This window comes from Petromyzon marinus, chromosome 63 (genome assembly GCF_048934315.1).
Source record: "Petromyzon marinus isolate PM22_M1 ecotype Great Lakes invasive population chromosome 63, UKy_Petmar_22M1.pri1.0, whole genome shotgun sequence".
Classification (NCBI taxonomy): Eukaryota; Metazoa; Chordata; class Hyperoartia; order Petromyzontiformes; family Petromyzontidae; genus Petromyzon; species Petromyzon marinus.
In genome coordinates this window covers 4,367,289-4,393,441 of record NC_133729.1, presented here as the reverse complement: position 1 = coordinate 4,393,441, position 26,153 = coordinate 4,367,289, and the positions used below count along the sequence as shown (strand labels likewise).

The 26,153-nt window shown below is 50.8% G+C and overlaps 1 protein-coding gene across 3 annotated transcripts; it reads left to right on the top strand.

Annotated features, from left to right (window-relative positions):
- Positions 1-382: 382 nt before the first annotated feature.
- HSPBAP1 (HSPB1 associated protein 1) lies at positions 383-26,153 on the top strand. Of its 3 annotated transcripts, XM_076053863.1 has the most exons (8): positions 6,240-7,316; positions 8,176-8,325; positions 8,897-9,696; positions 12,932-13,068; positions 13,930-14,101; positions 15,524-15,607; positions 23,512-23,622; positions 24,159-26,153. In XM_076053863.1, the coding sequence occupies exons 1-8, from the start codon at positions 7,100-7,102 to the stop codon at positions 24,618-24,620; spliced, it is 2,133 nt and encodes a 710-aa protein (XP_075909978.1). In that variant the 5' UTR covers positions 6,240-7,099; the 3' UTR covers positions 24,621-26,153. The 3 variants fall into 3 exon arrangements, with proteins under 3 accessions (XP_032833370.2, XP_075909978.1, XP_032833369.2); XM_032977479.2 differs by lacking the exons at positions 6,240-7,316; positions 8,176-8,325 and adding an exon at positions 383-504; XM_032977478.2 differs by lacking the exon at positions 8,176-8,325 and having other exon boundaries at positions 6,243-7,316.

Here is a 26,153-nt window from a genome sequence, read left to right as displayed (position 1 = left end):
GCGAATTGACGTCTCGATTACAGATTATTGTTAATGACAAGAGGTTTTCCCCGTTTTTTTTTCTGGCAACAAAACAGTTGTGTTTGGTTGTTCAAACAACAAACTGAAACCTTTCACAAGGAATCATGTCTGCATTTAACCACAATGCTTGTGGTCAGAATGCAAACAAAAAAAACGTACTCTGATAATATATTGGCATTGTCTTTGAAACCGATTGGTCCATAGCAGATACAAAATTGTAGTCGAATCATCTGGGGGAGTGGCGTGGAAACATTTTTTTAATATGTATAGAAAAGTATATTCTTATACGCGCGAGTCCATGGTTGAAGAATATATACAGTATTTGAAAAAAATCTGTGTTCGTCGAATAATCGATTCGGTATTCCCATCAGGCGATATCCGAGGACAGCCCCGGGCGGGGTCCTGGTGCTGACGTAGGGGTGAGGGGTCCTTGACGTGGATTCGTCCGTGCAGCGATGGCGACGTCCAGTGGCGATCACGAGGGTAAGGTTCTGACAACATCGTGACTCTCTTTTTCATCATCACGGTGTGCTAAGAGATGTTAACTACCTCGCTTGGTATGCAGGAGGTCGTGGGTTCGATCAAGACCCTGACGCCTGCTGCTGTATATTTGGAGTTTGCGTGTCTCATCATCACGGTGGCTATGAGATGTTAACTACCTCGCCGATGTGCAGGAGGACGTGGGTTCGATCCCGACCCTGACGCCTGCTGCTGTATATTTGGAGTTTGCGTGTCTCTCTCTCTCATCATCATCACGGTGGCTATGAGATGTTAACTACCTCGCCTGGTTTGCAGGAGGTCGTGGGTTCGATCCCGACCCTGACGCCTGCTGCTGTATATTTGGAGTTTGCGTGTCTCTCTCTCATCATCACGGTGGCTAGGAGATGTTAACTACCTCGCCTGGTGTACAGGATGTCGTGGGTTCGATCCCGACCCTGACGCCTGCTGCTGTATATTTGGAGATTGCGTGTCTCTCTCTCTCCCCGTGGCCGCGTGGATATTCCTCCGGGTTTTCCCTCCACATTTATAATCAATGTGCGTTTAAGAGTCAAATACTTGGCTGCTGCTGTAAATGTCGACGCTTTGACGACGATAATAATAAGCCCACTTCGTTGAGCTGCGATCATTTGCGATCATTTGCGAGGTCGCTTCTGACAGGAGAGCTACGTAGGCAGCTCAATGGGGGCCTTACCCGGTAAAACCTAAAAAAAACATTGTTTAGCGGCTGTTGTTGTAGTACCTTAGCGAGACCAGATTTCCCATCCAGTCAACGTTTTATTATTTACACGCTTTCATTTTACTCACTCTGTTGTCGTTGTATCCTCAAATATTGTAACTCAATTGTAACCCACTTCCCAATGTGGTATCGACTGCAAACTTGGGATACTTATGTCATACTGATGACAATACTATATTCTATCATAATAAAAAATATATTTTTAAACATTCTCTTTATGATGATTGTTTTTTTACCCTTTTATCTGGCAACAAAACTGACACTTTTTTTACAACGAGTCACGTTTGCATTGACCACAATACCTGCGGTCGGAATGCAAACAAAAAACATAACTGATAATGTATTGGCACTGTTCTTGAAATTGATTGGTCCACACCAGAGACAGCTTTTCTTAGAGCCTAGTCTCACATTGGTGTGTTGGACCAGATGACGCCAAAAGGACAGTGCATACATCATCAGAGTCGTGTTTTTTATTTGCTGCATTCCGACCGCAGGTATTGTGGTCAATGCAAACATGACTCCTTGTAAAAAAAAAGTGTCAGTTTTGTTGCCAGATAAAAGGGTAAAAAAACAATTATCATATTTTGCTACTGGCAAAGGAGGTTCCAATGGTGAATCTTTTTTACATGTTATGCTTCGGCTTGGGTCGAATTGTCCACGGTCAACTCACGTTGGCTGTAAATCACCAACGCTCCCTTACGTTGTGGCGAGCTTCGCGGCCACTTCCTGGAGTCGTGGAGTTCTTCCATTAACTAGTATGGTACATTTCATAAAAGCGAGTTTTTAAACAGGTTTTTTAAAATATTACTTATTTTTTAACACAGTTTCCGGCGTAAAAGCGCCAGGTGTCCGACCAACAAACCGCGCTATTCCGGTTGTTAGTGGACGAGTTGCTGGCGTTACTTCAATGTATCGAGGCTATTAAGAGGGAAGCAGTGGTGTGCGTGACATGTAACGACGGTCAGTCTGCTAATGGATGTTACGTATGTACGTTTGAACTTCTTTCGCGCCGTACGTAGCCAACCGTGCTAATCGGAGGATGGATAACAAAAAGAAACACAAATGCAGTTCTCACGAAATGGGTCTCTGTGTGAGTCTATAGATCTCTGTGTGAGTCTATAGGTCTCTGTGTGAGTCTATGGGTCTCTGTGTGAGTCTATGTGTCTCTGTGTGAGTCTATAGGTCTCTGTGTGAGTCTATGGGTCTCTGTGTGAGTCTATGGGTCTCTGTGTGAGTCTATGGGTCTCTGTGTGAGTCTATCTCTGTGTGAGTCTATGGGTTTCTGTGTGAGTCTATAGGTCTCTGTGTGAGTCTATAGGTCTCTGTGTGAGTCTATAGGTCTCTGTGTGAGTCTATGGGTCTCTGTGTGAGTCTATGGGTCTCTGTGTGAGTCTATGGGTCTCTGTGTGAGTCTATGTGTCTCTGTGTGAGTCTATAGGTCTCTGTGTGAGTCTATGGGTCTCTGTGTGAGTCTATGGGTCTCTGTGTGAGTCTATGGGTCTCTGTGTGAGTCTATCTCTGTGTGAGTCTATGGGTTTCTGTGTGAGTCTATAGGTCTCTGTGTGAGTCTATAGGTCTCTGTGTGAGTCTATAGGTCTCTGTGTGAGTCTATGGGTCTCTGTGTGAGTCTATGGGTCTCTCTGTGAGTCTATGGGTCTCTGTGTGAGTCTATGGGTCTCTGTGTGAGTCTATATATCTCTGTGTGAGTCTATGGGTCTCTGTGTGAGTCTATAGATCTCTGTGTGAGTCTATGGGTCTCTGTGTGAGTTTTTGGATCTCTGTGTGAGTCTATGGGTCTGTGTGAGTCTATGGGTCTGTGTGAGTCTATGTTTCTGTGTGAGTCTATGGGTCTCTGTGTGAGTCTATAGGTCTCTGTGTGAGTCTATAGATCTCTTTGTGAATCTGTGGGTCTCTGTGTGAGTCTATGGATCTCTGTGTGAGTCTATGGGTCTGTGTGAGTCTATGGGTCTGTGTGAGTCTATGGGTCTGTGTGAGTCTATGGGTCTCTGTGTGAGTCTATGGATCTCTGTGTGAGTCTATAGGTCTCTGTGTGAGTCTATAGATCTCTTTGTGAGTCTGTGGGTCTCTGTGTGAGTCTATGGATCTCTGTGTGAGTCTATGGGTCTGTGTGAGTCTATGGGTCTGTGTGAGTCTATGGGTCTCTGTGTGAGTCTATGGATCTCTGTGTGAGTCTATAGGTTTCTGTGTGAGTCTATGGGTCTCTGTGTGAGTCTATCGGTCTCTGTGTGAGTCTATACGTTTCTGTGTGAGTCTATGGGTCTCTGTGTGAGTCTATAGGTCTCTGTGTGACTCTATGTATGTATGTTTAACTTCTTTCTCACCGTACGTAGCCAACTGCGCTAATCATAGGTTGCGGGGGGGGGGGAGGTGACAACACAAACTCAATACACGTAAAGCAGTCCTAAAGAAATGAGTTTCGTCAATCTGTACGATGATTTGAAAGTGCTACAGCTCCCAGTGGCTTCCTAACATCCGGGAGGAAGAGAGCGTTCCAGACGGCCACGGGAGCAGCGTATCTGAAAGCGCCTCCGCCGCCGCGCGATGCCGAACAGTGCGAGAGACAAACGTCCAACACATGGGTGGAGAGCAAATCGATGAGCGAAGTCTGTGGGTGGGAACGGCAACCACAGTCGTCGTGATATCAAAATGACAGCGAGGTGAACTACGACCGCCTATGCGAGCGAATCGGCGAGTGCTGGATCATCAATCTACCTCCGCTGCTTTACTTTGGCTTCAACATCAAGAGCTGGACCGGGTTGGGGCGTTGCAGTTCGGCTTTGAAGGGGAATTTTTTGGCGTTAGGATTTCGGCCCCAAGGGACATCCCTCAGACCCGCTGTAACCCCTCCTCCTTGCGCCGAATTTGCGTGGACAGGTTTGTCTCGGCCTCTCAAAAACGCACGGGGCTGCCTTGATTCTCCAAGAGGCCCACAATGGCCGCGTCAAAGACACGGAGCCAGAACCAATATTTATTGTACGTACGTACGTGCGTGGAACGTATCCCTCGTCGCGAATAACGAGGGAGAATCCTTCATAATAAAGTTTTTGGGTTAGATCGCGTTATTTATAAATGTGTCGTAACCCTCCACCACCCGACACTGCCAAACAGTAAAAAATGTGTCACGTTTACAAAGGACAAATAGTTCACTACTTTAGCCCACCGGTGTGTTGAAGAGTGATTTAACATCACTCCCGACCAGGCCCCGAGTTCACAACTTGGCGGGTGTTGAGTCGTAGGCTCTGTCCACTGCGCCGCCTGTGATTGGATGTTTAAATGACGTAGCATACATTACTTATTATTATTTACATGAAGGTCTTTTGTTCATGTGTGCATGGTGAACTTCTTTTGCACCGTACGTAGTGAACCTGTGCCAATCGGAGGTGCGGTGATTAAGCAATGCGTCCGTACTGAGAATTAGTGGGGAGACGAGGCCCTAAAGAAGGCTGTCTGGTGTAGGCCAATCAGTTTCAAAGACAATGCATACATTATTATCCAAACATGTATGTTATTCACCGCAAGTACTGCGTGTGGTCAATGCAGACTTGATTCCTTGCAAAAGGTTTCTATTTGGTTTTTGAACATGTTACTGGTAGGAAGAGAGAGAACTGGCCCCCAACTTGGAAAGGTGGAGTTTCCACCATGGGCATCGCCCACCAGTACCGCGAGCGCCCCGCGCAGAACCACTTTGGTCGGCAATGCTCAGAACCACTTTGAACTTTGACTTGCGACGGTTCGAACCGGGCCTTGTGGGACCTTGCGGGCTTGGTGGGCAGCACTGGGGGGTGTGTCACCTTCCTGATTGCTGGCTCGTCCCGTTCTCCCTCGCTCTCCTTCCCTGTCCGATTTCCTCCCCACCCCTCACCCCCCAAACTATCGCCAGACGAGGTCGCGAGCCCATCGACAGGACCCCGGCTGCGTGCGCTGGCCCGGGCGACGCTAGGTCGCCTGGCGGGGCCGTCCGGGTCGTCGGGGACGGCGCGCGGGGTGGCGCGCGACCTCGCGGCCGTGCTCCTCGGCCTCAAGCCGTGCCTCGTGTACGACGCGTCCGCGGCGAGCGCCGCGCGCGTGCTGGCGTTCGCCCGGGGCCTCGCGGCGCTGGGCCACCTGCCGCCGGGAGGCCTCGCCGTCGTCGAGCTGAGCGGGCGGCCCCTGGTGGTCGGGGCGGCGGGGGCGGCGGCCGCGTCGTTGAGGCGGCGGCTCGCGCGCGGCCTCCCCGGCGTCGTGGACGTGACGGCGGGGAGGCCGCCGGCACCGCTGGACGCGCGGCGGCTGGAGACCCTGAGCGGCGACGTGCGGGCGCTGTGCGACGCGCTGGAGGCCCGCGAGCGGAACCCGCGCCGCCGGGGGGCTGGACGGGGCGGAGAAACGGAGGAGCGGGCCGGAGGGGACGGGGAAGGAGGCGCGGGGCGGGAAGACGACGGTGACGGGAGGCAGAACGGCGGCTCGGAAAGCGACGTCGGGAAATTGACGGGGGAAGCGTCGAGCGACGGCGGAGCGGGGAGACGTCACGAAGTGGCTTGGGGCGGAGACGAGGCGACGCGGGTTGGAGACGCCGGTGGGGAGGGCGACGCCTACGACCTCCTGGCGATCCCGGACGAGCTCTCCGCCGGCTGGAACCTGTGCACCGTGTACGGGCTGCTGCTGGGCTACCCGGTGTGCTACTGGTTCCGCTGCGACGACCCCGGCGACGGCACGGGCAGCGCGCTGGACGGCGAGCCTTTGGCGGTCCACCGCGCGGTGGCCGAGCTGCGGGGGCGCGACCAAGGAGGCGGCGGCGGCGCGGGTCTCCGGCACACCCTCTGCTCGTTCAGCGTCCCCGTGCGGCTGGCGGAGGCGCTGGCGCCGCTGGTGGAAGCGTGGCGCGCCGACATGAGACGGGCGTTTGCCCGGCAGTGCCGATTTTGCCGCTTGGAGCTGGAGGAGAGCCGCGTGTGCCTGTCGCGCGTCGCGCTCTGACCGCCGTGCCCTTTTACGCGGGCACATCAGAACCCCCCCCCTCCCCCCATTGGCTGCGTACGGTGCGAAATAAGTTGGACGTGCGTACGTAACACTTGCGCTCTAGCTTTTGCAAAGCATTTTAATTTAGCTCGGGGCCAAGCTACGGACGCGCCTGATAACCCGTTGGTTGTGGTTGTATGATTCCACGGTGGCTAGGAGGTGTTCGCTCCCTCGCCTGGTATGCAGGAGGTCGTGGGTTCGATCCCGACCCTGTGACAACCTGTTGTGTATTTGGCGTTTGCGTGTCTCTCTCTCATCGTCACGGTGGTGAGATGCTAGCTCCCTCGCCTGGTATGCAGGAGGCCGTGGGTTCGATCCCGACCCTGACGCCTGCTGCTGCTGTATATTTGGAGTTTGTATGTACTCCCCGTGTTCGTGTGTACTTTTTTTTGCGGGTCCTCTGTTTTTTCCCTCCACATTTAGAATCAACATCACGCGTTGATAGCGTTTGGCTGCTGCACATTGCCACGTGACAATAAGCCACTTTGCTGAGCTGTCATTTGTGATATAGCCAGATCGCTTCTGAAAAATGACTTTGTAGTTCAGTGGGCCTTACCTGCTTAAATAAAAGTATTTCAGTTTAGAATGAAAAAAAATAAAAATAGGTTTTACCCTTTATATTTGGTGTTAAGAGGTTCAAACACCAAATAGAACCCTTGTGCAAGGAATCGGGTCTGCATTAACTGCACGTACTTGCGGTGAACGTGCGAACAAACACGCTCTGATTGGCCTACACATCAGAGACAGCAGCCATCTTTAGGGCCTAGTCTCAACCAGCGTCAGACCAGAGGACAACTCCTTAAGGTGAACAGCACAAAGACAATGCCACTATCATCAGGGCGTTCAGAGCTTGGGGTCAGCAGACACAACATTGGGACCTTTTTTTGTTTTCGTTTACAGTTAAGTTCATTTCATGTTCTGCATCACCATCAATCAGTCGTGCATCTCAAGAAAGTAATTTGTCGTCGACCCCGTGGTGTCAGGAACGGGCCCACGTGTGCTGGATCAAGGTACAGGGAATTCTCTACTTACGAACGAGGTTGGTTCCAGTGGTCTGTTACACAAGTCGATTTGTTCATAAGTCCCAACTTTACTCCTGTCAATTGCAAACATGTTGTACGGCAAGTCCACTCGGTAAACACGTACGCCATGGACACGTCATAACGGCACGCGTTGTGACGGAGCCCGTTATGACGCGTGCCGTTAAAATGTGCGCCGTTATAATGGGGGTCGCTATAACGGCGCTTGTGATAACGGGGCGTGTTATAACGGGTGCCGTTAGAATGTGCGCCGTTATAATGGGGGTCGCTATAACGGCGCTTGTGATAACAGGGCGTGTTATAACGGGTGCCGTTAGAATGTGCGCCGTTATAATGGGGGTCGCTATAACGGGGCTTGTGATAACAGGGCGGGTTATAACGGGTGCCGTTAGAATGTGCGCCGTTATAATGGGGGTCGCTATAACGGGGCTTGTGATAATGGGGCGTGTTATAACGGGTGCCGTTAGAATGTGCGCCGTTATAATGGGGGTCGCTATAACGGCGCTTGTGATAACGGGGCGTGTTATAACGCGTGCCGTCAGAATGTGCGCCGTTATAATGGGGGTCGCTATAACGGGGCGTGTTATAACGGGGCGTGTTATAACGCGTGCCGTTAGAATGTGCGCCGTTATAATGGGGGTCGCTATAATGGGGCGTGTTATAACGGGGCGCATTCCGCGTTGTGCAAAAAGCGTTCCCGAAGAGAAGAACTGCGTTCTAGCGAAACCGCGTTGCGTGAATATTACGCATTATAAGTGAGGACCTCACCTGAGTTCTGTTCCTTTTTTTTTTTCAAGCTTCTTTTTTGAATTGTTTCGCAAATAAAACGACAAACTTGGCACGACCGTCACTGTGCAGTCGCTGGCGACAGGGTTGAGACGGCCCCCATCGCCACACTTGAGAATCCCAGTGCCACTGCGGGCGGCCGCGGCCCGGATTGGAACCCAGGTGCTCGGCGGTGCGGGGGCCGGTGTCTCGCAAGCCGTGGAACGCCAGGCACGGCCCAAGGTCGCTGCGAGCGGCGAGTCGTGTCTGGAGCTCGCAAATTCGGCGCTGCAGCGCAACGCACTACCTTGCATTCGACCTGGGGACCTTTCTTGCCGGTATCAAATTATAACAGGGGTGGGGAACCTTTTTATCTGCCAAGGGCCGTTTGGATATTTATAACGTCATTCGCGGGCCATGCAAAATTACATTCATGTTGCTATGACAAAAAGCTCCTGGGTTTATTGAATTTCGAGTCGTGCGGTTGCCTTGGCAGGGCCAGACCAAATTATTTCGCGGGCCTCGTACGGACGCTCCCCACCCCTTGCGTTATAACAATAGGTTGTACTCTTTCTGGCAATAAAACAGTTGTGTCAAGATGTTGAAAACACCAAACCGAATCCTTTTTCGAGGAATCCTGTCTGCATTAATAACCACGCGGCACTTGTGGTGAACATGCTAACAAAACGACGTGCTCTGATAATATCTATGCATCGTTGTTCGCAACTGATTGGGTCCACACCGGAAACAGCTTTCTTATACGCTCCAATAAAACGCGTGGCGCTCAAATCGTTCCCGATTTGCGACTGCGCAGACGCCGCCGCCGCCTCCTCCTCCTCCGCCGCCGGCACCGCCGCCGCCGCCGATGCAGCCGCGCCGCCGGCGGGAGTCTCCCTCCACGAGGCGCTGTTCGGACAGGCGCCGTCGGGGAACCTCTGTCACCACCGCCGCTTACGCTTGCGCCGCCCGGCCGTGTTTTCTGGCCTCGCCCGCTCGTGGCCGGCGATGGGCTGGAGCCCCGCGGCACTGGCGGCCACGATGGGCGAGCGCCAGCTCATGTTCCGCGTCGGGCCCAAGCGGCGCGCTCCCGAGTCGGCGGCGGAGACGGAGCCCGAGTTCGAGACGGAGTGCGGCCACGTCCTCGCCACGGTGGCGGAGTTTGTCGCGTGGGTCGGCGACGAAGATGGGGACGACGAAGGGGCGAAGGCAGGGGACGACGATGGGGACGACGATGGGGTGAACGAACGGGTGGGCGATGAGGAGGTGAACAAAGTGGCCGGCGACGATGGGGTGAACGAACGGGTGGGCGATGAGGAGGTGAACAAAGTGGCCGGCGACGATGGGGTGAACGAACGGGTGGGCGACGATGGGGTTAACGAAGGGGCGGGCGACGAGGGGGTGAACAAAGGGGCCGGCGACGAGGGGGCGGGCGACGATGGGATGAACGAAGGGGCGAAGCAAGGGGCGGGCGACGATGGGGTGGCCGCCAAAGGGGCGAGACGAACGGCCCGGGGCGTTGGCGCCCTGCGCGGAGTGTCGCGCCGCGACTCGTGGCTCTACGCCGACTACATGCACATGGCGCTGCTCTTCCGGGACCACCCCGACTTGCTCAAGGTAACGAGCGAGCCGGACCCGGGGGGGAGGGGCCCGATAACCGAAGAGGGACGTTAGAATTTTGGTAACGAATGCCGCGGACAAGGAGAGGGGCGCTGCGGTAAGAGCCGATGCTGACGCCGATTTACGAAGAGCCCTCATCCAACGATTGCCGATGATATGTTGACCGATGCTTTGTCCAAAAAAAAATGTGACATTTTCAAATCTGTTTGAAAAAGTGATTTGAGAATTTGAACTTTACTATTGTAGTGTTGTGCTCGCACGGCGGACACTCTTAACTTTCCACCTGTGTCACTTTGTTTACCTTGCATCCAGTGTGAATGCTCCTCACTCTACACTGAACACAAACTCAGCCTCTATCTCCCCCCACGTATACAACTGCTATCCTCTCATTATCCTAACTCCTGACTTAGAGCTTTCGTGACTGCAGGAATTCATATTCTTGGGTCCGTTGGTAAGGTCACGTAGATAGGTTCAAAGAATTTTGATTTAAAGCTTTCGTGACTGCAGTAATTCATATTCTTAGCTCTTTCGGTAAAGTCACGTTGAAGGGAAACAATAAAATAATAAAAATATATATAAAACAATAAAAATTCTCACGACGTTTCCACCATAACGCAAACGGTCATCATCAGGTGTGAAAAACCAACGGCAAGAAACATTTGAGTAACCGTTGGTTTTTTCACACCTGATGATGACCGTTTGCGTTATGGTCGAAACGTCGTGAGAATTTTTATTGTTTTTTTATTATATATATATTTTATTATTTTATTGTTTCCCTTCAACGTGACTTTAACGAAAGAGCTAAGAATATGAATAGGTTCAAAGAAACTAACAAAAAACGACGACGTTTCGATCGCAAGCGATCGTCATCGCTCGTGATCGAAACGTCGTCGGTTTTTTAAATTATTATTTTTAGTATTTTCTGCGAACCTATCTACGTGACTTTACCGAAAGACCCAAGGATAAGAATATGCTAACTCCCGCTCGCCTGTTCTGCTTCCCTCACGCCTCCGCCCCCATCCCCCTGCCCCAGCAGGGGATCAGCCAACACCCAATCCATGCTTCCCCCTAATTGCTGCCACGTCACACCAGTGTCACCTCACATCACCCCTCACTAGCCCCCCGCGCGTTACACCACTACACTACGAACGGGGCAAACAAATGAATGCAAATGCACACGTGGAGAACTTTTTAACGGATTCAGCGTGTAAAAAAATATATATATGCGAATTGATTGCGAATTGAACCTGCGCTATTTTGGCAGCGTCTCGCAGCGCTCGGACATCAGCGTCCGGTTCTCCAATACTGCCGCTCGAGCAGTGGCAGATGGTGGCGATGGAAAACACAGCAGCTCTGCATTCTCACCCGCCACACGTTGAAGCGGTGCACTACTTGCTGCAACAAAGCACCTTTTGTCGCAGCACAATTGAATGATGGTAATGGGCTGCGTGCAGAGACCGATCCCGTGCGGATGGAGTCGGCGAGCCGGTGACGGGCGGGTCACGCACTCCTCGCGTTGCGCGACCCCCGAACGTGCGAGCGACCTGACGTGCTCGCTCTGGCTTTCGCGACCAATATCATGCACAGTAGAGGCTTTTCTGGGTTGGACCGCGTAAACATGAACGCGTGTCGCTGAACCCGCCATCACCCGGCGCAGCCAATGAGGCTGCGTCACGTAAACGCAACGTGCCAACTTCTTTGGTTCTTTCGGTAAAGTCGCGTAGGATGAGAATAGAATAATAGAATAAAAATAAGACGATGAAATTCTCACGGAAGTTTTCGGACACAACACAAGCGGCGTTCTTCAGGTGAAAGAACAGAACAGAACTGTCGGGACGACAGAGCTTCAGTGTCGTCCCGACAGTTTCTGTTCTTGAAGAAGGCCGCTTGTGTTGTGGCCGAAACGTCGTGAGAATTTCATTGTCTTATTTTTATTTTATTTTATTCTCATTCTATGTGACTTTACCGAAAGAACCAAAGAAGATGATTCCCTGCGGTCACGAAAGCTTTAAATCGAAACACAACGTGCCAATTCGTTACCGGTCCAGCACTAACCGGTTGCGTGTTGGAGAGTAAACCCGAAACTTTACAATTCGAGTGCAGACGTTTCGGTCGCAACTTTAATCGTGCCGCATGTTGCTAGCCACACTAAAACTTTTTCTCTTACCAGGCCAGTCCCGCCGAAATTATATAACTCTTTTTAAGAAGCGAATTTGGCTATTACAAATGATAGTTCAACGGAGTGTATTATCACGTGGAAATGTGTCGCAGGCAAATACTCTAAAACGCGTGACGTTGATTTCTAACTAATTGGCTGTGTCGGGTGGTGGCGGGTTTAACGACACACATTTACGCGATCCAACCCAAAAACCTCTTTCAGTATTCGAGCTCCCTCTACGAGATGCCTTAGCAAATAGCATTACCAACTACCGTACGGACAGTTACAGGAACAACAATCGATTTTTTTTGGCGGCATGAATCCCGATACCGATGTTATATATATTAAAGAAAAGTTGAATATTGGCCATTTAAACACAATAAAAGGCCGATGTTCAGGCTCTACACCTCAAGGCAACGAAGACACCTCGTTGCCTTGAGGTGTAGAAGACTGCGAGGGGCAGATCTGGGAAGTCGCCACTTGCCTACATCAGCTGCGGGGTCAGGCAGAGTAGGGCAGAAAGCTCTGGCGTGCTGTGCTGGCGGTGGTGGTGGTGGTGGCGGTGGCATCAGTGGTCATGGTCACGACGGCACGTTGATTCATCCCGTTGCGATGCCGTGCATGTTATGTCCAGTTTTTCTTCCGATTCCGTTCCGATGACATACGTGTACGTCGTTCATCGAACGGAATCCGATGAAATAACGGAAATAAGATAGCTCTAACAGTACGTCTTCAGGTCGGAAGACGTAGCGAGGCTCCCGCAAGGCCACGCGGGAGGGGCGTGTGGCACGTTGTTGTCGTCAGCCATCGTAGAGCGCGGCGGTCGTGTGTCGCTACGGTTCTCTGCGGCGAGTAACGACGTCTTTAAACACAGCGGCGCTTCTACGCCTCTCTAAATAAAATGAACGCCGGGCCTCTTGCGCGTTCCCGGATTCGACGTTGAACGGGACACCCACCCGCCCGCACCCTGCAACTTGCAGACGTCTCGGAACGGCGAAGGGTCAATTGCCTTAGCGGATCATCCCAGTATCATCTCTGATCTTTGTGGGGGGTGGTGGGGGTGGTTACTTTCAGGGGCTGCGCTGGGAGGAGCTGGGCTTCCTGGGCCGGAACGGGGCCGATAGCACGCTGTGGCTGGGCAGCGAGGGGGCCAACACGCCCTGCCACTTTGACACCTACGGCTTCAACCTCGTGCTGCAGATCTACGGCCGGTAAGCGGAGTAGCGCCTTATCAGCGCCCTACCTTATTGCAGACCAATTCAGACTTTAGTGGTCGCCCCGTGCCCCTTATACATCTCAACGTTCATCCTACAAAGTCCCATCACAAGGGAGAAACAAATAGACAATCACCACTAGTACACTCACCACTAGTACACTCACCACTAGTACACTCAATACTAGTACACTCATCACTAGTACACTCACCACTAGTACACTCACCACTAGTACACTCACCACTAGCACACTCATCACTAGTACACTCATCACTAGTGCAATCACCACTAGTACACTCACCACTACATACCTGTAAATCCCGTATCAGTGCCCTAGCTTATTACAGACCAATTCAGACCTTTAGTGATCACCCCGTGCCCCTTATGAATCACACCGTTCATCCTACAAAGTCCCATCACAAGAGAGAAACAGAACACAAATTGACAAAAATACATTTTTGTTTCCCGTATTAAAACTGCTGTTAGGCCGTATGAACCCAAAAACTAAAATTCCCTGTACAAGAGTACAGGTGAAACCATATGGAACGACACTACAATACACTACACTATTATACGCTACATTACCATAATTACATACCTGTCAACCCCTTATCAGTGCCCTACCTTATCACAGACCAATTCGGACATTATTGGTCACCCCGTGCCCCTTGTAAATCTCAACGTCCACCCTACAAAGTCACAACATGGCAAGGAGAGAAACACAAATATACACAAAAACTATTTGCCACCACCTCGTGTGCCGTGCCGGCCTTCTGTAGGCGCTCGCTAACAGCACTTGCCCCCAGCGGTCTGTCAAGGCTGCACTGGCGGATCTTGCTTTGTCGTTGTGCCACGCAGGAAGCGCTGGCACCTGTTTCCCCCGGGCGACTCGCCCTTCCTGCAGCCGACGCGGGTCCCCTACGAGGAGTCGAGCGTCTTCAGCCGCGTGCACCCGCTAAGCCCAGGCCACCGGCGCTCACAGCGGCTGAGCCGGGCGCACCACCACCGCGTCACGCTGTCGCCTGGCCAGGTACCGGGGTGGGTGGGTGGTGTGGGAGGGGGTGTGCGTGCGGACACTGTAGATTGACATGAGTAAACCCATACGGTTTTACCCCGTACTCTTGTACAGGCAAATTGAGTTTTCAGGTCCGTGCGGCGTAACGGCCGTTTCGATACGGGCAAAAAAATAATCATTGTCAATTTGTGTCGTGTTTCTCCCTTGTGATGGGGACTTCGTAGGATGGACGTTGAGATTTATAAGGGGCATAGGGTTGACAACTATAGGTCTGAATTGGTCTGTAAAAAGATAGGGCACTGATACGGGATTTACAGGTATGTAGTGGTGGTTGTACTAGTGGTGAGTGTACTAGTGATGAGTGTACTAGTATTGAGTGTACTAGTGGTGAGTGTACTAGTGGTGAGTGTACTAGTGGTGAGTATAGTGATGAGTGTACTAGTGGTGAGTGTACTAGTGGTGAGTGTACTAGTGGTGAGTGTACTAGTATTGAGTGTAGTAGTGGTGAGTGTACTAGTGGTGATTGTCTATTTGTGTTTCTCCCTTGTGATGGGACTTTGTAGGATGAACGTTGTGATTTATAAGGGGCACGGGGTGACCAATAAGGTCTGAATTGGTCTGACTGATAAGGGGTTGACAGGTATGTAGTAGTGTAGTGTATAGTAGTGTAGTGTATAGTAGTGTATAGTTGTGTGTTGTGGCCGAAACGTCGTGATAATTTTATTTTATTATGTTTTATTTTTATTATTTTATTATTTCCCTTCTACGTGACTTTACCGAAAGAACCAAGAAGATGAATCCATGCAGTCACGAAAGCTTTAAATCTAAATTTAGTGTCACGAAAGCTTTAAATCTAAATGTAGTGTATAGTAGTGTAGTGTATATTAGTGTCAAGCCATGGGTTCTACAGGCAAATAGAGTTTTCAGGTCGCTATGGGGTAACAGCCGTTTCAGTACGGGCAAAAATATTTGTTTGTGTTTCTCCCTTGTGATGGGACATTGTTGGATGAACGTTGATATTTATAAGGGTGTGGGGTGACCGATAAGGTCTGAATTGGTCTGTAATAATGTAGGGCACTGATGAGGGGTTGACAGGTATGAGAAAGTGTTTTTGTGGAATGAGGAGTGGTGGGATGAGTAGTTGCGTGAGAGTGATGAGGTGAGTATCTTTGTGGGAGGAGTGGTGGGATGAGTGGTTGCGTGAGAGTGATGAGGTGAGTGTCTTTGTGGGAGGAGTGGTTGTGTGAGAGTGATGAGGTGAGCGTCTTTGTAGGAGGAGTGGTGGGATGAGTGGTTGCGTGAGAGTGATGAGGTGAGCGTCTTTGTGGGATGAGTGGTGGGATGAGTGGTGTGCGTGAGAGTGATGAGGTGAGCGTCTTTGTGGGAGGAGTGGTGGGATGAGTGGTGTGCGTGCTCCCCGGCTGCCTGTTGGCGCAGATTCTGTTTGTGCCGCCCCTCTGGTGGCACTACGTGGAGAGCCTGGACCAGGCCACGGTCAGCGCCAACACGTGGGTGGAGCTGGTGAGTTCCTTTCGCTCGCGCGGCCGCCACACAGCGGCCTCAACGCTCAGCGCACCGGACTCGCGATCCAGGTTCCCGCTGGTTCTGTGCAATCTCCCGGCGCGGCAGTTGAGCCGACGGTGCGAGTTTCTTAAACCGCCCCTCCCCCGCCCACCCCCCCGCCCGCCCCCCCGCCCGCCCGCCTCCCCATCGGCAGCAGCGCCCTGTAAACGGGTACACGGAATTCTAGATTTGAAGCTTTCGTGACTGCAAGGATTCATACGCTTTGGTTTTTTTTTCGGTAAAGTCACGTAGGTAAAAATAAAATTAAAATAGAAGAAAACTAAACTAAATCGAATCGCGACGTTTCGGAGGGAACACAAGCTTCCGTCTTCAGGTGGAACAGTCACAGCAAGGTAGCAGCTTGATGCATGGATGTCTATGTGTCTCTATGTGTCTCTATGGGTGTCTATGTGTCTCTATGGGTGTCTATGTGTCTCTGTAGGTGTCTATGGGTGTCTCTATGGGTGTCTATGTGTCTCTATGGGTGTCTATGTGTCTCTATGGGTGTCTATGTGTCTCTGTAGGTGTCTATGGGTGTCTCTATGCGTGTCTATGTGTCTCTATGTGTCTCTATGGGTGTCTATGTGTCTCTATGGGTGTCTATGTGTCTCTGTAGGTGTCTATGGGTGTCTCTATGGGTGTCTATAATGTCTCTATGTGTCTCTATGGGTGTCTATGTGTCTCTATGGGTGTCTATGTGTCTCTGTAGGTGTCTATGGGTGTCTCTATGGGTATCTATGTGTCTCTATGGGTGTCTCTATGGGTGTCTATGTGTCTCTGCATCAAGATGCAGCTACCTTGCTGTGACTGTTCCACCTGAAGACGGAAGCTTGTGTTGCCTCCGAAACGTCGTGATTTTATTTAGTTGTTTTCATTTATTTTATTTTACCTACATGACTTTAGGTGAAAAAAACAAAGAGTTTGGTACACCGAAGTTTGTTCGATCGTCACGGTCCGCGTGCGGTGGGGTAAAGTGTGGGCACGTGCCCACCGCTGCCAATGCGTCTGGTGACAGTGGAACCTCATGGCGGGATCCCGGAGTCCCGAACGAACGGGAGTCAAGATCTTTCTCTATTTATTTATTTTTGGCGATTCCATCCCCACCGCACACACAAACGCCGCGGCCCACCAGCAACCAATCCTCTCTCGTTCTTCACCGAGCGCCCCGGTTGTCGTTGCCAAAATTGCCGTGGTCATAAACGAAACCTCGAAACTTCGATCGCCGCGTCGCGTAGAGCTCGTCGAGAGGAACAGATCGCCGTGTGCCGTTCGCCTTCAACAGACATGAACTGACGTCGCAACGCAGTTTATGCGAGAGCCGGGGGCTTGTGGGACCCCGGGGTCCCGCCATGAGGTTCAGTGGAAGAGTAGTAAGCTAAAGAGTAAGCTCAGTGCCACTGTGGAGTTGGCTCGAGCGGGGGAGGGGGGTGGGTGTGAGGGAGCACTTGCAGGGCTGCGCCTCTACCGTATTCACTCTGGTCGAGCTACACTTATTAGGCCAAAAACTAAACTAAGTGAACTAAACTATATTTTTGGTTCTTTCGGTAAAGTCACGTAGATGAAAAAGAAAGAATGAAAATAATAAAATAAAAATAACTAAATTCATTTTATTATTTTCATTATTTTTATTTTTCATCTACGTGACTTTACCGAAAGAACCAAAGAGTATGGATCCTTGCAGTCACGAAAACTTCAAATCTAGAATTAAACTATATATTTTTTTTATTTTACCAGGGTAAGGCCCCACTGAACAGCGTAGCTCTTTTCCAGAGGCGACCTAGCCACCCACAGATGATAGCTCAACAAAGTGGCTTATCGTCATCATCACGTGGAGTTTTGTAGCCGCAGCCATGTACTCTAAAACGCGCGATTTTGATTCTAAATGTGGAGGGGAAAAACCGAAGGACCCGGAGAAAAATTCCTCGGGGAGAGAAAGGGAGAGAGACGCAAACTCCAAATATACACCAGGCGTAGTAGTTAACAATCTCACCAAGGCAGAGTAGGGATGGGGGCGCTGGGGAGGTGAGTCAAAATTGATGCCACTTGTGAATAATGGCCCCCAGACCTCTTTAGCTCTTTCAGGCACTTTTGCTTCGAGAAGTCAACCTAGAATTGCACTTCAACAGGGTCCTTGTGGATTCCAGTAGCGGTCAACAAATACCCCCAGCTTCTCAACCTCTTCCACACTGAATAAACATTTTCCCGAGCTTGCAGGTGAGCTTGCACGCTGCCCGGAGTCTCTTTAAGACGTAGCAGACGGATGTGTTCCGGTCGCCGCTCGGACGAATCTGAGTTTATCACGACGTCGTTCGTGTATACGTAGCGGCACGCTCTTCGGTGCGAGTTCAACCCCCGATGAAGCTCGGGAGAGCTGAATGGCGTTCAAAAGAACTCGCAAACAAAGAACCGCCTTGTTGTGAAAGAACCAACACAGAAGATCCCCTGGGGTTTGGTTTGATCTTCCACGAAGCTGCTCATGGTCCATCCCTAAACCGCATCCACTGCACAAACCATGGCTGTAGATATGGATACCTGATGCACAAATGGAATATTAAAAACTCTCCAGTAGCAGTGTGCGACTGTGGTCATCCAGAACAGACCGTAACAACGTATAATGACGCAATGTCCCGATGCATAAATACGAAGAACGAGACATCACGGCGATGATGATACACTACATTATACGCTACATAAATATTATATACACTACATTATACACTACATAAGTATTATATACACTACATTATACACTACATCAGGGGTGGGGAACCTTTTTTTCTGACAAGGGCCATTTGGATATTTATAACATCATTCGCGGGCCATGCAAAATGATCAACTTAAAAATTAGCCTGTTAAATTTGGTCAAACATTTAATTAACTCGCCCCTAATGTGATGGCTGGAACTGCTTCTCTTTGGCGAGGCATGTGATGTTAGCTGGTATTGATGATGTTGCTGCTACTCGCAACTGCTTTTCCAGGTTTGCTCCTAGATTTATTGAATTTCGAGTCCCGCCTGCGGTTGCCTTGGCAGGGCCACACCAAATGATTTTGCGGGCAGTATGAGGCCCGCGGGCCTCATACTGCCTGCGGGCCGGACGTTCCCCACCCCTGCACTAGGTAATACAACTTTTTAGGGTGAGATCGCGTAAATATATAGATGTGTCAGTAAACCCGCTATCACCTGACACAGCCAACTAGTAAGGGTTGTGTCACGTAAACAACGTGGCCAATTTGTTACTAGTACAGCACTAGTGTAGTGTATAGTGTAGTGTATAGTAGTGTAGTGTTTCGTGTAGTGTATAGTAGTGTAGTGTATAGTGAAGTGTATAGTAGTGTAGTGTATAGTGAAGTGTATAGTGAAGTGTATAGTAGTGTTGTGTATAGTGTAGTGTATAGTAGTGTAGTGTATAGTAGTGTATAGTGTAGTGTATAGTCGTGTAGTGTATAGTAGTGTAGTGTATAGTGTAGTGTATAGTGGTGTAGTGTATAGTAGTGTAGTGTATAGTGGTGTAGTGTATAGTAGTGTATAGTGGTGTAGTGTATAGTAGTGTAGTGTATAGTAGTGTAGTGTTTAGTGAAGTGTATAGTAGTGTAGTGTATAGTTGAGTGTATAGTGTAGTGTATAGTGAAGTGTATAGTAGTGTAGTGCATAGTGTAGTGTATAGTAGTGTAGTGCATAGTGTAGTGTATAGTGTAGTATACTAGTACAGCACACCGGAGTATTGGAGAGCAAAGCCACAAAACATTCACTTTCTGAGTCCGACAGTTCACCAGTAATTACAACCCGCATCATCAGGCGATGGCCAGATCTGTGGAGAAATCCTGTTTCATTCCTCCGCTACTCCTGACGCGGTTATCTCGCTTGACCACCTGAATGCGAGATTGTATTTGTTTCTGCATCTACATCATCAGCCGTACGGAAGGAGGAGGAGGAGGAAGAGGAAGAACACTCCCCAATAACTCCACAGAGGACTTGGTTCGCGAGTAGCTAACACGTTGGGAGTGTTTTCGGAGCCCGAAAGGCATCTGCTGTGAACGATCCCTCCTGGGTGATGAAGGCAGACGGCCGTGGACTCTGTGCATGCAAAGGAATTTTGCCAGAGAATGACGGAGATTCAACGTGGAAAGCCATTTGGCTCCTCCACCCCCCCACCTCTCTCCTCCCTACAGAGGTCAAAAGATCGAGGATTTGCGGCAGCGAATAACCACCCGGGGGGGGGGAATTAAAAACTAATTATACAACTATTTTATTTATTTTACAAGGTAAGGTCCATTGAGTTACATAGCTCTTCTTCAGACAGCGACCTGGCCACAGATGATAATAGCTCAACGAATTGGCTTATCGTGTGGAAATTTAAAGCAGCCAAATACTCTTAAACGCATGGTGATGTTGATTCTAAATGTGGAGGGAAAACTTGGAGGACCCGGAGAAAAATACACGCAACCACTAGGGGAGAGAGAGAGAGACACGCAAACTCCAAATACATAGCAGGCGTCAGGGTCGGGATCGAACCCACGAACCTCCTGTACACCAGGCGAGGTAGTTAACATCTCATAGCCACCGTGATGATGAGACACGCAAACTCCACATATACAGCAGGTGTCAGGGTCGGGATGGAACCCACGACCTCCTGTACACCAGGCGAAGTAGTTAACATCTCCTAGCCACCGTTAACAAATTCGCCTTGTGATATCGGCAGCCTGCATCCTCCTTCAGCTTCCAGTACCACAGGTGAGGGCACGGGTGATCTGCTCGGCTCGATTAAAATCTTCAGCCTGCATTCTAGACATTTGCTCCCGAATAAATTCTCGTTTATAAGCCGAGGAAGGATGAGGTTTAGGCCGGATATGAAGCTCAGGCTAAAAACATCTGTGCTATGTTGCAGAGTAGCCGCGGGGGGGGGGGGGGTATTGCTTCAGGACATGGAGTGGTGGGTCTTTCGTGGTCGAGATCGGATCAATTTGGCCATTCTGACCTGGTCTGACTGCGGGGGTAGGAGACTCAAGAGTTGGGGTTCTGATAGGGGTAGTGATCGGAGTTGGGGTAGTGATAGGGGTTCTGATAGGGGTAGAGGTAGGGGTATTGATAGTGGTAGGGGTATTGATGGGGGTAGTGATAGGGGTTGGGGTAGTGATAGGGGTTGGGGTAGTGATAGCGGCTGGGGTAGTGATCAGGGGTTGGAGTAGTGATAGGGGTTGGGGTAGTGATAGGGGTTGGGGTAGTGATCAGGGGTTCGGGGTAGTGATAGGAGGTTGAGGTAGTGATAGAGGTTGGGGTAGTGATAGGGGTTGGGGTAGTGATAGGGGTTGGGGTAGTGATAGGGGGTTGAGGTAGTGATAGGGGGTTGAGGTAGTGATAGGGGTTGGGGTAGTGATAGGGGTTGGGGTAGTGATAGGGGTTGGGGTAGTGATAGGGGTTGGGGTAGTGATAGGGGTTGGGGTAGTGATAGGGGTTCTGATAGGGGTTGGGGTAGTGATAGGGGGTTTGGGTAGTGATAGGGGGTTTGGGTAGTGATAGGGGGTTGGGGTAGTGATAGGGGTTGGGGTGGTGATAGGGGTTGGGGTAGTGATAGGGGTTCTGATAGGGGTAGTGATAGGGGTTCTGATAGGGGTAGTGATAGGGGGTTTGGGTAGTGATAGGGGGTTGGGGTAGTGATAGGGGTTGGGGTAGTGATAGGGGTCTGGGGTAGTGATAGGGGTCTGGGGTAGTGATAGGGGTTGAGGTAGTGATAGGGGTTCTGATAGGGGTAGTGATAGGGGGGTTGGGGAGGGGCCTGGTCGTAGCTGAGGGTTGAGGGGCAGGGAGTAGCACGCTGGGCTAGGGCAGGAGACATTGGTATTAATGGCGAGATTGTCTGGCTTCTACACACGTAAGTATTTGGCGTTTTAAATACAGGTAGTCCCCGACTTACGATGGTCCGACTTACGATATTTCGATCTTGCGATAGCGATATGACAAAATTGTAAAAGATTTTTAATTTCGTGCGGCAGACAAACGCAGCAGCGTACGAGGTACGATACTGTAACTTTATCATCGCCATCCTCTTCCGACAACTAAGTCAATGTAGCCATCAACAACCTAACATCGTTCAAGTATGCAGACGATGGACAGAATCTTGGTGAGTACAGTACAATATGATACGTTACTATACGTTCAATGCGTGTATGATAAATAGCTTTAGCAATTTCTTTTTAGGGTTACCACGATACGATACATACGTTTAATGCATGTTAAAAGTTTTTGTAGCAGATAGGATTGTTTCCTGAAAAAGCTTTCTATGAAATTGCAGTTCATATAGGTAGGCTAAGAATTTACCTTGTTTTTTTACTTTAAAATTTGCTGTGGAATACAGTATTGTAATTAAATGCACACAGTATATAGTTTATACAGTACGGTACTGTAAATTGCCCTGTTTTGCTAAATTATCACCATTCATTAAGACTCCTGGGTAGGCTAGGCCATCTTCGACTTACGATATTTTAGACTTATGATAGGGGTTGTCGTAACGCATCTCCATCGCAAGTCGGGGACTATTCTGTATCGTAAGTCGGGGACTACCCTGTATCGTAAGTCGGGGACTACCCTGTATCGTAAGTCGGGGACTACCCTGCATTCTGCTCACGTCCTGACGCAATTGGGCACGTTATAACGGGCGCGTTATAATGGGTCGCATTCCGTGTTATAATGCGGGGCGTTCTGCATTACAAGGGCGCGTTATAATGGGTCGCATTCCGTGTTATAATGGGGTGCGTTAAGCCAGGTCTCCCTGTCGAGCGCTGCAGCACAGGAGGTGAGACGCACCGACGGGCGATTACGCCGACCGTGGTGGCACGGTGATTATCCTCGCGATTAATTATCCACTAATGCGGTGCAACGTTTATCCCGTACCCCGATCAACCGAGACTTTGTAGTGCAACGTTGTTTCCCTACCACCCCCCCTCCTCCCGATTCATTGCCCCTTTTGGGGGGGCCGTGACCGGTGTCGCAAGCGAGGAGACAGACCCAGCCGTGTACCGGACCGCGTCTCATCATGGTCATGGCTGGGGAAGTTTGGGTTCGGCCTTCCGGGAGTGGTGATGCTGTTACCCCTTCTCAACGATCGTAGTCACAAAAAATTCTGATCGTCCACCGTTGTTGTTGTCGTGTATTGTAGTGGTTTGTTTGTTGTCGTTGCGCATTGTTGCTGCCTATTTGCATTGTTCTTTATTGTGTATTGTGCTTTATTGTGTATTGTATTGTCGTGTATTGCCATTGTTCTTTACTGGTATTGTTGTGTATTGCCATTGTTCTTTACCGTTATTGTTATTGTCATTGTTCTTTAATGTTATTGTTGTGTATTGGCATTGTTCTTTACCGTTATTGTTGTGTATTGCCATTGTTCTTTTCTGGTATTGTTGTTGTGTATTTCCATTGTTCTTTACCGTTATTGTTATTGTCATTGTTCTTTACTGTTGTTGTGTATTGGCATTGTTCTTTACCGTTATTGTTGTGTATTGCCATTGTTTAATGTTGTTGTGTATTGTCATTGTTCTTTACCGTTATTGTTGTGTATTGTCATTGTTCTTTACTGTTATTGTTTATTGCCATTGTTGTTTAATGTTGTTGTGTATTGTCATTGCTCTTTATTGTGATTTTGTGGTCATTGTTATTTATTGTCATTGTGTATTGTCTATTGTTCTTTATTGCCATCGTCTTAGCACGGTTGGCTACACACGGCGCGAAAGAAGCCCAACGTACATAAATTGTGCATTGCCCTTGTTCTTTATTTGTATTGTTGTGTAGTCATTGTTCTTTTTGTTGTTTTCATTGTCGTACATTGTCATTGTTTACCGTTTGTTGCTGATGGCTGTTGTGCCCGTAGGAGTCGGACCACGAGGCTCGCCTGCAGGAGGCCCTGGCTCGAATCGTCGTCTGCGCCATCAAGACCCAGCCTCACCCCGACAACATGGCTCGCTGGCTCAACCCCTCGGAGGTCACGACCCTGCCCCCTGACCCTAACCCCTGACCTGAACCATGACCTTAACCTCATTAACTATAACCCTAAACTAGATAACCCCGCTTGCTGGCTCAACCCCTCCGAGGTCACGACCCTGCCCCCCTGACCCTAACACCTGTCCTGAACCGTGACCTTTAACCCCTTTACCCATAACCCTAAACCCACAACGTCGCTCACTGGCTGAACCCACCAGAGGTCACGACGCTAAATTTAACCTTGACCCTTAGCCTGACCTCTTGCCTTAACCCTCCGGCGCCCGCTTCAGCAGGCCACTCTCCCATGACACCAGCATCGTGAGAAATCTCGCAGCACAGCGCGGACCGCACGCCTCGTGACGCTGATCGTAGAGTCGGAATAAATCAGGGGGGGTGGTGGGGGGGCGAGGGGGGGGCAGGGGGGGGAAAGGCAAAATAACGTGGGAGTCACGTGACATGGGGTCGAATAAGAGATATTAAAGTTGAGATATTAAATCGCAAAAAAAACCTCTCTCCCCTCCCTCTCCGCCGATCTAGGATGACGACGTCAGCTACGAGACGAACCTCCGCTACCTCAACGCGGCTCTCCGAGCGCTGCCCGGCTCCTCGCAGTCGGAAGCCGGCCCCGGGCGCCACGGCGGCTCCTGCCGAGCGAAGAAGCGCAAGGCCGACGAGCCGGCGCTCGACAGCTGCAGCTGCAGCTGCCGCCGCCAGACTACGGGGGGCGAATCTCCGTCGGAAGATCACGAGGGGGGCGGCGCTCCGAGCATGCCGTGCGGCGCTTTCCTCGTCCCGTTGGATCCCGGTTCCGACTCCCCGACCTTCGACCCGGAACCCGCAGCGCGCGAGAGCCAGGGGGTTGCCGCGGGTCGCGGGGACGTTGCCGGAGGTACCGGCGAGGCCGTCGCCGTGGATACGGACACGCTGCTGGAGTGCGTCGCCCACCCGGACGTGGTGAGGGAGATCGCGAGGCTGCTGAGGCAGCGGCTTCGCGTGTAGGCAGCTCGCTGGCGGCGGCTTCGGTCGACGCCGCGCACGAACGTGCACGAACGCCCTCTCGCGTGTTTAAATTGCGGGGAAAGGAGAACGGGGCACAAGGCGGCGCGGGGAGCAACGCACACACGGTGGGGATTGCAAACTTAATGCGGGTGTCGCAGCCGAGCAAACGGATCTCGCGCGACTCGATCGTCCGCACGCACGCGACTGCTTTGTCCGCGTCTCGGCGGGCAGTTGCACCGGGGGGGGGGGGGGCGTGGCTAAAGCGCGACTCTCACCCTCTCTACGGCTGCCCAACCCCCCCCCCCGCTCTGCGTTGTACTGCACGGCGAGGGAGGAGGCGAGGTGGGAGGGGGGGGGCGAATGGAGGGTGAAGGGGAAGTGTGGTGGCATTGCCGGCGCCCGCCACGGAGAGGCCGGGGGAAACGATGGCGTGCCCTGGAACTACGGGCGACGTGTGGGGGAAGCGTCCCCGAGGTCGATGGCAGGCTCCTTGCCAAGGCCTCGGCCTGTAGAGGCCGTCAAGAACGAAAAGTGGCGGTTCAACCGGTGAAACGTCCAGAGTGGCCTTGGAATAGTTTCACGACAGCTGCTTGTCCGTACGGTGGCTTTTAATATCACACTTTACGAGGTCGCACTCATTACAAAGTGCTGGCCACAAATAAACCACGGGTGCCTCGCTGATGTCAGGGAGGGTAAATCAACATCCTCGCAGCAACAGCAGCAGCAGCGGCTTTTGGCTCCTGGCCGTCGAACAAAGACGGTGGTCACCGCATCGTCGCGCGGCGCTTTCAGATGCGCGCTTCTGCGGCCGTCTGGAACGCTCTTCCTTCCGATATCAGGAAGCCATTGGAGCTATGCATTTTGAAATGTCGATTGAAAACGCTTTAGAACTGCTTTGTGTGTTTAGATTTTTGTCCGTTCCCCCACACCTCTGATTGGCACGGTTGGCTATGTACAGTGCGAAATAAGTTTAATATACATACATGGTGGTGGTGATGATGGTGGTGTTGATGGTGGTGTTGATGGTGGTGATGAGGTACCTTGCCTTGAGTGGCCCCTGACGCTTGGGAGGGGGTTGTGTGTGTGTGTGTGTTGAACTTCGTTCGCACCGCACGTAGCCAACCATGCTAATCGGGTTCAGGAGAAGTCCAAGTGGGGGCAGTCTTCACGTCTTCTGATGGAGCAAGGGTCTCTCTGACACAATTAGCCCGGACCGGTCCGTTTCAAAAGCGTCGGGCCATCCCTAGACCCGTCGTTTCAGCCACCAAGACCAACTTCATCTCCGATTTAGCACGGTTGGCTGCGCACGGTGCGAAAGAAGTTCAACATCGAGGTGGTTGATGAGCCAAGTGATTGCGTCAGGGGTAGCAGAGTGGTGCATCGCTGCGATTCCTACTCGGAAGTGAATCGGCCGTCTCATCGTTCCACAGGTTCTGTTGGGTGTCCGCATCGGTCATGGTACAGACAAACGCCACAATCTTGATGCAACAAAACATTTTTTTTAATGAATACAAATTAAATTATTTCTTTTAA